The sequence below is a fragment of the Puntigrus tetrazona genome, chromosome 20 (assembly GCF_018831695.1).
Source record: "Puntigrus tetrazona isolate hp1 chromosome 20, ASM1883169v1, whole genome shotgun sequence".
NCBI classification, from domain to species: domain Eukaryota; kingdom Metazoa; phylum Chordata; class Actinopteri; order Cypriniformes; family Cyprinidae; genus Puntigrus; species Puntigrus tetrazona.
In genome coordinates, this window is record NC_056718.1 from 20706925 (window position 1) to 20722875 (window position 15951).

Here is a 15951-nt window from a genome sequence, read left to right on the forward strand (position 1 = left end):
TACAGAAAAAAAAGGTTTATTCCAAAAGCTTTTCCAAAGTTATTTTACAATGATATAAAACACACAAATAAAACTCTCTCTAAATCTCAATTAAACACCTAACGGTTTCCGGGCCGGTCGTGAGCCCTGGGGTCAGAGGTCAGAGTTTCTGCAGGAAGCGCAGCACCAGGTCTCTGAGCGCGGTGCGCAGCGGCTCGTTGTTGTCACAGATGATATGTGTGCCGTCTTCCTCCAGCTGAATGAGCACGTCCTCCGTCTGCAGGTGAAGAATGTGTCCGTCTGCCGTCTCCTCCACCTTCACCTCTGTGATGCCGTTCTGTGAGCAGAGATTCAACAGCTGTGCTGTAAGTGACATGTAGTGTTGAGTAATGAGTTGTTTCACGTATTGTTTTTTTTTTTTTTTTAACTATAAGGTAGTACATATTTGCTTGCTATTTTTACCTAAAAATAAATATTAAACATTTTTGGTAATTAGTATAAAGCTGAAAGTAGTACTGTCAAATGATTGATAAAAAAAAATAGTTTGCATAATATATGCATGTATATTTATTATGTATGTATAAATACATACACATGAATGTGTACATTTCAAAAATAAGATTTTTTTTAAATAAATTAAATATATTTATTTGTAATATAAAATGAATATACATAGTAAAGATTTTTAAAATATACTGTATGTGGGTGCGTTTATATATATCCAGTAAAAAATATAAACAATACACACATTATGCAAACAAAAACTGTTATGACATTTTGCCTGTTGCTAGGTGGTTGCTAGGGTGCTTTGTATTGTTTTGGCAATTAACTGAAAAGATAAAAGCACTAAAATTATTAAAACTAAAGTACAACCAATTCAAATTGAAAACAACTAATTTGAAAAGCATATATTTATATTGTATGTGTTTTACAAGGCATCAAAATGGACAAGTAATAGTTTAAAAAATTAATATTGATCCGTGTTGTTATTAATCAAAAACGTTTAAAAATACATGTAATTTAGGCTGAATTAAATATTGAAGATATTTAATTAATTTCATAATACACGTGTGTGTATATAAAATAAATAATTTAAAATATGAATAAATTATACTGTTGCATATAAGCACTACTAAGTATATCGCACATTGTATATGCACTCATTTGTTGCAGGTTTTTTTTTTTATAAGCTCACGTAATAAAATTGCTATTACGTTTAATGAATTAAACCGTAATGTTTTGGGAACTAACTTCATAAATACTCTAAAAGTGACCTTAATCGTTGCAGAACTGTCACATAAATGAAGTCCGGTCTGAAAAACTAGTTCTGTAGGTGATGATGCTTGAACGAAACACTTTCCTGTTAATACCTGCAGCACACCTGCATCATCAGCGAGAAACCAGCGACTCACAAAGTCACCTTCAGCAGGATCACCTTCCTTTACAATCGTTACAGAAATTCATTCGGCTTCCAGATTAATTAGCGTCTAATCGATGTTCCAGAAGCGCTGCCAGACTCTGCCGTTTGGGATCCAAAGCAAACGAGGAGTTTGGCTCCTCACTGCATGCTAATGGAGCTAGCCGGATTTCTCTTTCTTCTGTTTTGTGCTGCCGGCGGGACACTCTAGCTGCTGATCTCTGTGTCAGTGGGTCATGCGGGTGGAGTTACCTCCGTCAGGTGTGTGTGCCCCCGGGACACACACAGACGGTGAGTCACTCGTCAAATGCCTGTCCCGGCTTGACTTTAACCTACAGGCGCTCTGAGCCCTGTTTAACAGACTGAGTGCGCTGTACCTTGTGAAGCGTGGCCAGGAAAGGCTCCAGAGGAACCGCTCCGCTCAGCAGAGGTTTGGGGTTCAGGACCTCCGGTGGCTCCTCCATCACCCTCTTCCTCTTCTTACTGGGCGGCACTGGAGTGGGCTTGGGCACCGGCTACAAAACACACACAAATAAATAATTCTAAGGCCGGAGACACACAAGTATGTAAATTTGTTTATATATATGTAAAGTTGTTTATATATATATATATATATATATATATATATATATATATATATATATATATATATATATCAGACTTTCACACGTGTTCACGCTGGATCAATGAACCGCTTTACAAGCCATGCTGTTGGTTATGCGGTCTAAAAAAGCTTCAGACAATGTTAAGAGAAATGCAGGCAAACTCCATCACGGCTGTCAGACTGAACACATGCTGTAGTCACACACTCACTGACCTGCAGAACGTGCTTGTTGTCCTTGGACTGCAGAACCGCAGACACTGTAGCGACAGAGACGCCCGCTTTAATCTCGGACGGCACCAGAGACCTGGCGAGCTGGAGGAAACAAAACAAACTCAACACATGCCTGACCGACTAGCATCAGAGATAATGACTGCTACAGCTTTTCTTTCTGATATTATTTTAAAGCATACAGATGATCAATATGCAGAACTATGCAGGAAGTTTTTTTGTGTTATAATTAACAAAAGTCATTTGAATTAATTTATGTCAAATAAAACTGAAAACAAAAAAACAAAAACAAAACTGAAATACACCTTTAACTAAAAATGATACATTTGCTGAACTGAAGTAACACTAAAACTGAAATAAAAATAAATGTATCGATGTGTAAAAAACAAATAGAAGTGACAATTTTTTTTTACTGAAAATACAAAAAAGCCAGTTCAAATAATATTAAACATTATAGCCGTACATAATAGGAAAAAACACTGCTTTTAAAATCATGATAAATATTAAAAAAAAGAATAATATTAGATGAAGAAATGTTACATTGGCAACTAATTGAGCTATGTTTAAGTTAAGTTAAATTTTAATGTGTGTGTATTGTATGCATTCAATATGTATATATAAATACACACACATACAACATGCATTATGAATATACTTATATGTATATATTTCTATTCATATCATTTTTATCACACGTAAATACATTAAATATATAAAATGTTTCTTAAATATATTATGTAAATAAACTTTTATTTTGAATGCAACTGTGAATTGTGAATATATATATATATATATATATATATATATATATATATATATATATATATATATATATATATATATATATATATAATTATAAATAAAAATGTTCCTGAAAATATAAAACTAAAGGTTAATTCAACAAATGATTATTAGACATTAAGGGATGGTTAAAGACCAGTCAATCTGTCAAAGTGAATCTTTAGATTGTTGTTTGGACCTCGGGCAGCAGGTGGATGCGCTCGTATCTGCGTCTGAAGGGAAGTCCCAGGACGGAGCAGCGGCGGTAGGCCATGGGCGGAGGCTGCAGCTCCAGCATCAGGTCTGAGCGGTGAGGCTGAGACGGAGGAGGCTGCGTGTACGGCTCCGGACACACCACATGAAGAGGCTGAAGGGACAACAGAGCCCATCACTGCATGTGTTCATGGACACACCGAGTACATCTGACCATCCGGCCTTCAGGACGAACACACTGTACCTGGATGTCCTTCAGGAGTTTGGACACCTGGTGGAAGTTGAGCCGGGTGTCTATGGGACAGTAAACGCACTTCATGGCCAGCGGCTGGTACGGAGCCAGAGCGTCCAGGTAAGAGAAGTCCGGCTCTGAGGGTCAGAGGTCAAAGAATTTCAGAACTACACCGCATTCTGGGAAACCTGGAGACATTTTCCCATCCCAGTTTCCACGGCAACCGCTCTAGACAACGGGTTTCCACTGGGGGACTCTGCATCATTATAAAATCATTATGAAAAATATTTGTTTGTAGAAGAAGTAGAAGTAGTGTTTCAACCGGTGCAAAAAAAGTCATAATGAGCCTAAAAATAGTCAAATGCAAAATATACCGTCTTGTTTTTTCTTTTGCTTTTGGGGCAAACGGTATTCATTATTCTTCTGCTCATCAGGGCTGCATTTATTTGATTAAAAATTAAAATAGCTTTTCTATTTTAAATGTAAAATGCTATTTATTTCTGTGACGCAAAGATCAATTATCAGCATCATTACCCCAGTCTTCAGCATCGCGCATATATTTATTATAATTATAATTATTATCGATGATGAAAACAGTTGCGCTTGGTATTTTGTGAAAACGGTCTTTGATGGAAACAGTCTCTGACGAATAAAAAGTTCAAAATGCAGCATTATAAATGTCATTACTGTCAGTTTTGGTCAGGGTTATTCCGCATCCCGGCGGAATGAAGGTGACGTGTAGTGACAAGCTGTCTCTCACCAGTGAAGATGATGGTATTGAGGCTGGATTTGCCCCACAGCTCCATGAAGTGCACCACGTCCCCGAAGCGCAGGGAAGGGTGACCGGTGAACACCACACACGGCTGCCGGAACTCACTGCTGAAATCTCCGTGGATGCTGGGGTAGTGCTTCAGTTTATTGGTCTGTATCAGCTGCAGAGAGCAAACACGTCACAGTCAGTCAGAGAGAGACGGACAGCTGTGTGTCAGCACATGATTGAGCATTTGGTTCGTACCTCTGCGTGAGGAAAAGGCGGCTCGGGTAGATAGACCTTCGACTGCTTGTTCTGACACAACCTTCAAACACAAACACACAAAACAGCCAGAGCGTGAGCCGCTATTGAGGCCGTATATGGAAATATCACAGCGATAATGAACAATTGCCATGGTAACCATAGTATCTGCCGGCGTATTATCAAACCGGTGAACTTCAGTGACATGCATTAATTCATTTTTGCAATTATGAAGAATGTTAAATGTTACAGATGTCACTTTTAAGACGAATCCCACAACATGAGAATGAAATGCAAACAAAGACAGTTATTTGTGATGTTAATCATTTTAATATGTTATTTCAATATTTAATTGTATTAAATTAGGCTACATATAAAAGTTCACAATAAAAAGATGATGAACTAGAAATAATATTAGGGAAAACTGTAATGAAACACTTATTTTGTTGATGATGTTTTTGATAAAACAATTCAAAATGCAGTTGACAAACTAGAATTTTTTTTAAATTTTATTAATTGATATTCAATTGTTATATTAGATTTTAAATTTTTTATATATTAATAAAACATCCCTACAATATCTATCTGATGAACAAATTTTTTTATAATTGACTATCAATTTTATAATTCAATAATATATATTTTTTTTATATATATATATATATATATATATATATATATATATATATATAACAGATACCTTTAATAAAACATACAATATCAAAAAAATAATACTACAAAAAAATACAATAATTATATAAATTTGACTAATTTATATAATATTATAAAATGTATAATTTCTAAATAATAATTTAATATTTATTACAGGTATTTTTAATAAAACAATATCTAGCTGATAAACAATTAAAAATTAAAATTTTTTATGTATTACTACTCCTATTACAGCATGCTATATACAGATATACTGTACAGATCTTTAATAAGACAAACCCTGCAATATCTAGTTGATTAACAAGATTTTTAAATTATTTAATCATATTATATTTTATTTTTAAATAAGTATACAATAAAAAAAGAGGATGAACTTGTGACTAAGACTTGGTGATGGTTTACTATAGTAGAAGCTATGATAGCCGTGGTACTTTTTGCGATCGTACCATTCTGCGAAGATCTGCGAGAACTCCAGCGAGCTGTTGGCCACGGGAGAGATGAAGTAGAACGGGGTGCTGCCCAGGTTAGCCGAGTCCATGAACTGATACAGACACTCCAGCAGGTCGTAGATGACCCCGGACGAGTAACACGGCACCAGCACGTTCCCGCCGGCTCGGATGGTCATGGCTGAGGAGAGAGTCAGAGTCAGACGCGCTCTGACGCCACGGAGCGGGCTGCAGCTGTGTCACACTCACCCAGGTTGCTGCAGAACTCTCCCAGCATGCCGTCTGGGTTGGCGGTGGGGATCTGGGTCAGGCCTGTCAGGATGAGCACGTCGCTGTTCTTCAGAGAGCTCTGCTCCATGGGCTGCAGCACACAACGGACCAAAGAGAAACTGGCTTCACAATAACCCGAGAATGACCCCTAATGAGCTCTTATTGTCCGGCACACTGTATCCACAGCATGCATTTCGTCAAATATTTATACACTTTTCGGCTTTATTTCAGTTAACAAAAAGATTTGTTACTATTAAGAGACTAAATGCACAACTGATATAAATGAAGTGTGATGCAATGATAGAAACACTACATGACCAGCATTTTTTTTTGTATTAAAAATGTGTGTGTGTGTGTGTGTGAATTATATATATATCAATATTTCAATATTTAATTGTATTAATGTGTGTGTGTGTATATATATACACACACACACATTTTTAAGCTTTAAATTCATTTAAATTCTGTTTTAGTTCTAGCAATTTTGCACTCATTTCATTTCAGCTATCTGCCAAGGCAACATATAGTAATTTACATAATGTATTATTTATATATTATTATTGTGTTATTAATATTTTGGTTTAGCTTTATATTTACAGTCTTCATTTAAAGGTTGAAGTTTTAGTATTTTTGTAATGTGCTTTTGTCATTTTTATAAATTTTTGGTCTATTTTAAATATGTTTTTCGTTTAGTTTTAGTAACTTAGTAATTTCATTTTAATTAGTTTCTCTTTTTTCTTTTAATATATCTAATAAACACTGGGTTTGAATCTTTAAATACTACTATTAATTTTTAATGAATATTTCGTTATTTAATACATTTTATGATACTGAATAAATTAATGATCAGCATTTCTCTTGATTTTTTTCTTCGGCTCCGAAGGCATGGCGTGGTGTGTGTTTGTGTGTGTGTGTGTGTGTGTGTGTGTGTGTGTGGCATCACCTGAGGGTGTGTGGTGAGCAGAGACGAACCAGACACATAAGACACTTTCTCATAATGTGACTGAATGATCCAGTTTGAGCTGCCCAGAGAATATCCCGAACTCAACGGCGTGACCTGCACTGCTCCGAACAGCTCCTGACAGACAGAGACACAGACTTTAGACGGACTTATGCCTTTCATTTTAGCCCGTAGTGTGGAAATGAGGACCTCACCACTTTCTGAGAGTATCCCACGAGCTGGACTTTGCTGAGGGCAGAGTTGACTTCCTGCATGCTGTAACACTTCCTCCAGCTCCAGACGTCCACAGCGTCCTTCAGAGGCCCCGGGAGCAACCTGAAACACAAACACCAGTGATTATCACTGACGTTTACAGCGACTATAATGGAAAAAAATATATTATTATTTTATTAATTTAATATTCAATTATATATTACATGTATTATTTCTATAGTTATATTGCATATGTCTTTAATAATGAAATACATATTTAGCCGATGAACTAGAACAAACATAACAACATTATTATATTTTCAATTATGAATTATTGTTTTATATTATATTACTAATGCCTATACTATCACAAAACCCATGACATTTACAGGAAAAATGTAATGTAATATAATATTTTATAATAAAATTTTATCTAATAGATTAATTACAAAAACAGTTTTATTACTTTTACTTAACATTAATTAAATTATTATGTAACGTATAATATATACGGTATATATGTATATAGTATATAATATTAAAGATATATTTAATAAAAACAAAACCCACAATATCTAGCAGATGAACCACAACTAATTAAATTAATTAAATAGAATTTATATAATTTAACATTGGATTATTAATTATATTATATTAGTACTCTGTATTAGATTTCCTTAGCAGGATAAAACCCACAATACCTAGCAGATTAACTACAAAACTGAACTTAATACAATATTTATTTACATATAATTATTTCATCTTATTTACTAATTATTAATTATGTTATTATATTAAAGATACATTCAAAAAGACAAACCCCTTAATATCTATGTGATGAACTACAATTAATTAATTATAAACCTAAAATGCACACAGACACCACGTGATTTCTCATTCTGTGTGCATGAACAAATAAAATAAATAAATGTGAAAGGAATGAGGTTAAGCTGGAGTTTAGTACCGCTGTATTTCTTTGTTCTTCCAGCAGGTAGCAGCATAAGCCTTTGGTACTCTCTCCATGAACGTCACCAACTCCTCCATCAGCAGCCTGAAGCAAACACAACCCAACTCAACATCACAATTTCACATCACATTTCTTTATGATTATCGATCATAAGACCGATCTCAAAACAGGTCTTTGCCTTTGTTTCGCATGCTTTTAAAAATGACTTAAACGCCCTAATTCAACTATTGCCCAATCCTGATTTAGGCTAAGCCCTGTCTATGAAACCGGGCCTGTAATCAATAGAAAAACAAAATGTATATTTATATAAAATATAAAGAACTGCAGGATCTGTAGACCTGCCGATCTGTAGCGTGGGTTCAGTGGCGTATACGGTGCCGGTGAAGCCTGTGTGTTCGGTGATATACGGCAGAGCCATCATGCAGTGATAGTTTGAGATCAAGATCACGTCTATGGTGGAAAGGTCCAGCAGCTCTTTCTGAAAAAAAAACAATCATTTCTTTAACAAAACGCTTTCTGATACACAGACGGGACAGAGGGAGAGAGAGTTTTATTTATGTCAAGAGCTAATCTTTACTTCAGGGAGGCAAAATTCAGGCTGCGAGTCCACAAACACACGTCCAGAGCATTCCTTCAACTCCTACAACACACGGAAACACAACACAATCAAATTATTATGGATATATATTTGAATTGATTCGTACTTGTAAATTGAGCTCTGATTATTTGAAGTACTTACTTTTTCCAAGTTTATGGCTCCATCTTTGAAAACCCATCCTGGGAGTTTGGATAATCTTGGACTAGAGCAAAGTTATTTTTTTATCAGAATTGAACAGAAAAAAAATAAAATCTTTGCTGTATAAGATATCGCATTAGTCTACTGAATGAGATTCTCTTAATTGCTTAAACGTTAGTTGATAATTACATAATACAAGATATGTGTAAGATATAATGATATATATATATATATATATATATATATATATATATATATATATATATATATATATATAATCATCATCCTATCATATAATATGAAAATTGTTATGGTATTTAAATTTTTTTTACATTTTCATTTTGCTTTCATTTGTAATAATTCTTTGTTAAAATTGAGTAAAAATAAAATTTATTTAGTGTATCTAACCCTAATAACCTAGCATACTATTAAACCTAAAACAACAATAACATCTTCCAGAGAGCACTGGCACAAACAGTACATGCGTTGCGTACATATTTAGGACAACTGAAGGATGATGAACATATAAACACATGTGCCTGAATCAAAATGCCATATAGTCACATTAAAGAGTGTATATGGATCGTGAGTGACCCAGGTTCTGAGGTTAACACTGATGTATGTGATACTGACCTGTGCACCAGAGGCAGAGGAAGGAAATACAGGGCTGCTGTTGTGTCCAGCCCACAGTCCAGCATTATGGTGGTGGATTTAAACTTGAGCACATTACATGGCAGAGTGGGATGACCTGACAGACAGTACTGAACACAGAGAGAGATCATCAACTACCGCAGGAGACTTAATACCACTGTCACCGCAACCGATTTAACTCGAAACAAAGTTCATCGTAATTGCGCAAAACACAGAACGCGCTGATATACGCACCAGTTTCATGTCTGCTGTTTTAGAAACCGGACCTATTTCTTAGCTTTGATGTTTTCTGTGATGCTGCAACTCGGGAAACATTCGGGACTGATGTGTTTTTTCTTCTACTGCGTGTCTGAGCGTCATTCAGCTCGCGGCGGACTCGCGCGCGCCCCCTCGCGCTCGGGCGCGGCACTGCGGTACGGCTGTGAATGAAACAACAGGTTTGTTTCGAAAATATGGATTTAGATTTTTGTCTGGCTTTGCAAGAGAAATAAATAAGTGAAGAAAGAAAGAAACAATATTACGGCAATGGTAGGCCTTGAAAATCCGGAAAAAAACATCTTAAAAGGGCTATTACCATTGTTTGTGTACTTATTTATTGATTTATTCGTTTTTTTCAAGATTTAGTTTTTATTTATATTTAATTATATCAGGCACTATATGTGACCTTGGACCACATGAGCAGTCTTAAGTGTCTTAGGTAAAGAAATTGGGATTTATATAGCTGAGTAAATGAGCTTTTCATTGATGTATGATTTATTGGGATTGGACAATATTTGGCTGAGATGCAACTATTTGATAATCTGAAATCTGAGGGTGAAAAAAAAAACTATATTGAGAAAATCGCCTTTAAAGTTGTTCAAATGAAGTTCTTAGCCATGCATATAACTAAACAAAAATGAAGTGTTTATATATTTATGGTGGGAAATTTACAAAATATATATTTTTGCTTAATATCCTAATGATTTTTGGCATAAAAGAAAAATGGATAGTTTTGACCCATATTGTTGGTTATAAATATACCCGACTGCTTTTGTGCTCCAGGGTCACATATCACAATTTTATATCTATTTATATAATTATAACTTTGTGCTACATTTTTGTTCTAATATATATCTTATCTGACCTATTTTTAATTTTGCATGTTTATTCAGTATTAGTATGCTTTTCAATGAACAGTGCACTTTTAAGCGCCCTTTCATTTTTATTATTTATATATTTATATATACTAATCATTCAGTAATCAGTATATAATCAGTATATATTTATATATACTAATCATTCATACTAATACCTGCGCCCTATAAATTTTCCTACAGTGATGCATTTTTTTATTATTTTTGTAGTGTTAGTAGTAGTATTTTTGTACAGATGTCTGACAAATACTACAATAAAATACTTCAGTAATTTATTCCTGAATAATGGTACTCAGAAAGTAAATAATGAGCTACTAAAAAAAATCACTTATTCTCAGTTGTCCACCAGCAGTGAAAATTTAATAAAACTGTAGTTTATCAAAAATAAACACGAAAAGAGTTATAATTGGACTCGCCGTAACTCAACTGACCAATGAGAAACAGCTCCGGTCAGACAGGCACCGCCCACTCAGGCACTGGTTTGAGTGACGTTGTGGCTCTACCTGCTCGATGTGTTTATGCTCCGTCGGTCCCGTATGTGCGTGATTCACCTGCTCAGACGCTCCTGGAGATCCGCTGAAGTTTAACACGGTAAGATGGCGAGAGATCAGGAAATAAAGCAGGTGTATTTATCGCTGCACGAACTCCCGTTTGATGTTTGTTCCACAGGTCGCTCTGGAAGTGTTTTATTCCGGTCTGGATGAGTCGATGTCTGTTCTGGACGTTTAATCTGTAGCAATTCCGCACGAGCACTGCTGGAATGACACACACGACTCCGTAACGAGCAGTCAAGCTCTCCACGAACAGGTAAAACTAGCTTTCGCTACATTTCAACCGGAACGTTCTTGAATTACATTCATAAATGTTTCATTTTGGAACGTCGTTACAGGCAAAACTATTCAAACAGGTGTTTAAAAAGTTGTTTCAAATTAAGTTCGTAATGTGCGGTGTGAAATGAATCGGCTGCGTGTTTGTTTCACGAAGTTGTTGCTCATAATTGGACGCGGTAATAACGCAGGAACTGGTGAGACAGGTGCAGAAGATCTTCATGATGGACGAAAGCGCTGTGAATGAGTCTAATGTGAAAGTGGCGGTGCGGGTTCGACCCATGAACAGGAGAGGTGAGTGTGAACCGCACGTGACCGTCACATTACGTGTGTTTAATGTTTGCAGACTGGGTGTTTGGTTGTAATCTTGTCATTTATGAAAGCAAACCTCCCCCTTTTGTGGAACAGTGATCATTAAGGGTGCCTGGATGACGAAAATTAAAATATCTGGGGACAAAATGTACTTTAAAATGCATGTCGCATTTAAATGCTGTATTTTTAAATTGTTTATATATAACACGCACACAGTATAATGTGTGTGTGTGTGTGTGTGTGTGTGTGTGTGTGTGTATGTAGTTTTGGAAATATTGTGCATAAAATGCTGTTTGCGAACAATATTAAGGCCAGCTTCTGATTGTTATTAACGGGCTTTTTATAGAACGAGACTTAAAGACAAAATGTGTCGTGGACATTGAAGGAAATCAGACCATCCTGTACCCGGCCAATGGAAACCTGGGAAAGGGTGACAGCAGGTAAACTGGGGTGTGTTTGTGTGGGTGTGTGATTTGTATTTGACAAACACTTAGTATAATGATATTAGAAGACGTAGTCATGTAACAATATGCAAAAATGACATCTATATATGTGTCTTGACAAGCCTCAAAACATTAGGGTAATAATCAGGTAGATGTGAAGAACATCTGTGCCGATTTGCCTTTGCAGGGCAATGCTAGGGTGTTCTGAAGAGGTGCTTTCTATTTATTGCTCACCAGGTGAAATCACTGCAAGTCTGATCACATATTAAAGAGGACCATGCATCTGACCTCCTCTTTTACTCTCTCTCTCTTTCTCCGGGGCTGACATTTTCTTTCTCTCTCTACATTCCTTTTTTCCTTTGACCTTCAGTGTCCATAGAAACGAGTGAAGGTTCATTGTCAGGTCAAAGGTAACCCTGGATACTCGTGATTAAAAACCCTAGAAACTAAATTACTCATGACTCATTGGGTCTTTTCGGGCAACATAAAACAAAGCCGCGTGGATGCGTGCTATCCTTTCGTTTGCCAAGCTCTATATAGCTTTACAAATGAAATCTTGGTTTACCTCCTGTGAATATAAATGCTGCGTTTCAGAAAAGAAAAGTTCACGGTTAAAAGTTATATACGTTGTGTGTTTACCTCAGGAGTTGCTAAAACCTTCAGATTGGTTGCTAGGTACTAATAATATGGTTTCTATAGTGCTAAGATTTTCTGAGTTGTTTTAAGGCCATTATGTGTTTAAGTGTTGTGGGTGGTTGCTAGGGTGTTGCTACGATTTTCTGAGTGGTTTCTAGGGCATTATATTTAATTTAATTTACAATGTGTTTCAGGGCAGGCAGTTGCTAGACTGTTTTATATGTCATCAGGTGGTTGTTAGGATATTCTGGGTGGTTGTTAGGGGCTATTTCTAACATTTTCTCAGTGCGTTCATGTGCATTATGTAGTTGTTAAGCTGTCCCGGGTGGTTGCTAGGGTGTTGCTAGGCCGCTGATAAGATTTTTGGAGTGGTTTCGAGGGCTTTATGTGGTTGTAAAGATGTCCCCGGCAGTTGCTAGGCTGAGTGGTTTCTAAGGCTGTCCCCCAGTTTCGTAGACAAGACTTAAGCTAGTCCCAGAATAAAATGCATGTTTGAGTGGTCTCAGCTAAGAAACATCTTGCTCTGACATATCTTAAAATGTGTCATTGTTCGGTAACCTGTAATTCTTATAAGGCACTTTAGTAAAAGTTGCTTAAATATCTTAATTTACCTAAGGCCTAGTCCTTGCTTAAGCTATGCCGTGTTTGTGAAACCGGGCCATTATGTGGTTGTTAAGGTGTTTTTAGTGGTTAGGCAGTTGCTAAGATGTTCTTGGGTGGTTTGTAGGGCATCGTTACGTTAAAGACTATAGATGATATTTTGAAGATTATTTTGTGACAAGTTGACCATAGCCATATGACTTCAGTAGCGGGCCTGTTTATCTACACACTATGGAAGTCAATGAGAACTGTCAACTCTTTGGCTACCAGTACTCAAACAGGTTTGGAACAACATGAAGGCATAAAGGTTAGTAAATTCTTTTCTTGCTGATTATGTATTTATTACATTGTTGTTATTTTGTGCTTCTTCTTTTTTTTAAACCAGACAACAGCAGTCTGACGTTTTAATCCATGCATATGTTGCATGCTGTGGTGTTTGAGCGCTTCGCTCTGTTAACACAAAGAGAAGTTTGTTGGTTGTGCAGCAGAGCCTTCATCAGTCAGCAGTGTTTCATATCTCAGTTTGTCTGTCTTTCAGCTGAAATCAGCTCTCAGTTTCGTGTCGGTTGGTTGTCAGCGTGCACCAAACTGCACATGCATGTTTGTGATATTAAAGACCAGCCGGCTGCCAACCAGTCCTGGAGGATTTTTATCTCTCTTTCCTTCATTCCTTCCCTTTGTCTCCTCTTTCATTCCTCCTCCTGGTCTCTTTACAAAGGGTGTGCCTGTTTTCTCCACAAGCTGGCCGTTCTCCAGGTCACCTGCTCGTGCAGGAATCTCCTCGGTCGCATCTAGCTTTTCTCAGTTTCTCAGCGCTGATCTAGTCATGTTTCAGACTGCCGTAACTTGCAGCAGTTTGCGGTGTTGGCGTGAAAACAGGTTTTACAGGCTTGTGCAAGAAAGTTTACTCAAATTCCATAATAATCCATCAAAGCTAGTTTGTGTTTTCATTATGAAGCACAAGTAGAGACAGCACACTTGTGCAGATGCTGTTTACGTAAATGATGTCAGGAATTTAATTAAAGAACATGCGAGATGAAGGAGGTTCAGAGAGGATGGTTCAATTGTGTAGTTCTTTCGTAATGACTAAAATAAGGCAAACGTTTCTGAAATCTTCCTGAAATGCTTCAAGACTGTGTCGTCCTCCCATCAACAGCAGAAATCACGTTTAACATGCGCTTATAATGAAATCAGCAACTATGTTCTGGATTTTTAATCTTTGTCCGTTTACACAGGAAAAAAAGCGCTTATCTTAATCATTCAATGTAGATATTTCAGGTTTGTAGCCTTAATACACACTAATATTATTTATGGTGATTGCTAAAGGAAATATCACTGGTATTATTGCACAAATTTACCTCTAACATTGACACTTTACTCATCCCTTAAACACGGTGTCTTGCTAAATCACGCTGTAGAAAAGATGATCAAATGTGTGAGGTTTTCGGGTAGATATTAGAAGTAGATGCTAAAATTGGTGAAATATTGGTTAGAATGAATCTTTTGAAATTTCTATTTATTTATGCATTTATTTGTATTTGTTTATTTTAATATTGTGCTTTTGTTGTTTTTCATTTTTTCCGTTTGTGAACGCAGGAACAAACCGAAGGTAAGTTATCGTGTAGCAGAAATTATATACAATAATGTAAACAAATGCATTGCAATCACTGTATCATGTGTATGACAGTTACATTCTTTACATGCATCTGTTACAGGCTTTAGACATCTGCAATGTTTTGTTTCAGGTCTTCGCATATGATTATTGCTTCTGGTCGATGGATGAGGCTGAGGCAGCCAAATTTGAGGGTCTGTTGATATTCAAAATAATACATTTTGCTATAATGACCAACCCTTTTGTTGAAGCTATCACTAAGCCTGTAATGTAATGTTTATAATGCAGTGATCTGAATCATCAGGGATGATTTATGATGGCAATAGAGACTCTTATAGACATCAATATTCCCCGCTTGTGTTTGCTTGTGAGCTTTTCTTAAGAAAAGGCAAACCTGTAAAACTGCTTTATCAAATCAGCTGGTTAATCAGCTCTATTGTAAAGGTTCAAGCAGTTACTGCATTTGTTCATTACCTTTTTTTTTTATTTTCTTTTGTGTGTGTATGTTTTATGCATTTAGTTAAAAATGAATCTCAAACATCGCAGTTACAGTAAAATGCTTGCTATGGAAAAGGTCATTGTACTTCAAGGCATTTGAAAAGCTTGAATTGAGTTCTACATCAACCAAAAAAAGAGAAAATTGGAGAAATTGTATCACTTGCTCTGCAGTGAATGGGTGCCGTCAGAATGAGAGTCCAAACATCTTCAGTCCAGTGAAACGCTGTGTGTTTCGTAAGAAAGATTTTTAACATTTAAACATGTTGTATCTTTGTAAAATAGTCCATAATCCATAAAAAGCCCATCTTCTTTTGTCTCTTTGCTTAAACATCCTCCCACATATGTGTATAGGTTCAGTTTTGGACAGATTTCTTTCCTTAATCACACCGAATGACTGATGAAGGCAATGTTATAGACATAGGACTTAGAGGCAATGGTTTGAGGTCAAAAATGCTAACTTGCAGCTTCTGGATTCTCAAAACATTAACTGATGGATTGAAGTTGTGTGGGTCATTGTGATGTTTTTATCA

At 36.2% G+C, this 15951-nt stretch overlaps 2 protein-coding genes across 6 annotated transcripts in view; one reads left to right on the forward strand and one right to left on the reverse strand.

The window, feature by feature from the left end:
• Positions 1-11173, reverse strand: ints9 (integrator complex subunit 9). Of its 2 annotated transcripts, none has more exons than XM_043218860.1 (18): positions 11045-11173; positions 9595-9779; positions 9343-9470; positions 8713-8773; positions 8551-8613; positions 8312-8451; positions 7971-8057; positions 7009-7129; positions 6797-6931; positions 5833-5944; positions 5584-5764; positions 4469-4529; positions 4214-4385; positions 3466-3590; positions 3208-3375; positions 2214-2312; positions 1774-1911; positions 1-316 (listed from the first exon to the last, which is right to left on the reverse strand). In XM_043218860.1, the coding sequence occupies exons 2-18, from the start codon at positions 9601-9603 to the stop codon at positions 140-142; spliced, it is 1977 nt and encodes a 658-aa protein (XP_043074795.1). In that variant the 5' UTR covers positions 9604-9779; positions 11045-11173; the 3' UTR covers positions 1-139. The 2 variants fall into 2 exon arrangements, with proteins under 2 accessions (XP_043074795.1, XP_043074794.1); XM_043218859.1 differs by having other exon boundaries at positions 10925-11049.
• kif13bb (kinesin family member 13Bb) overlaps positions 11163-15951 on the forward strand; it is a 27058-nt gene continuing 22269 nt past the window's right edge. For 2 of the 4 annotated variants that reach the window (XM_043218855.1, XM_043218858.1), the window contains exons 1-5: positions 11163-11300; positions 11512-11614; positions 11979-12072; positions 14908-14920; positions 15027-15117. In XM_043218855.1, coding sequence (XP_043074790.1) covers positions 11542-11614; positions 11979-12072; positions 14908-14920; positions 15027-15117 — 271 coding nt within the window. In that variant the 5' untranslated portion in view covers positions 11163-11300; positions 11512-11541. Of the gene's footprint in view, positions 11301-11477; positions 11615-11978; positions 12073-14907; positions 14921-15026; positions 15118-15951 lie in introns of all 4 variants that reach the window. The other 2 variants (XM_043218857.1, XM_043218856.1) reach the window with 2 other exon arrangements.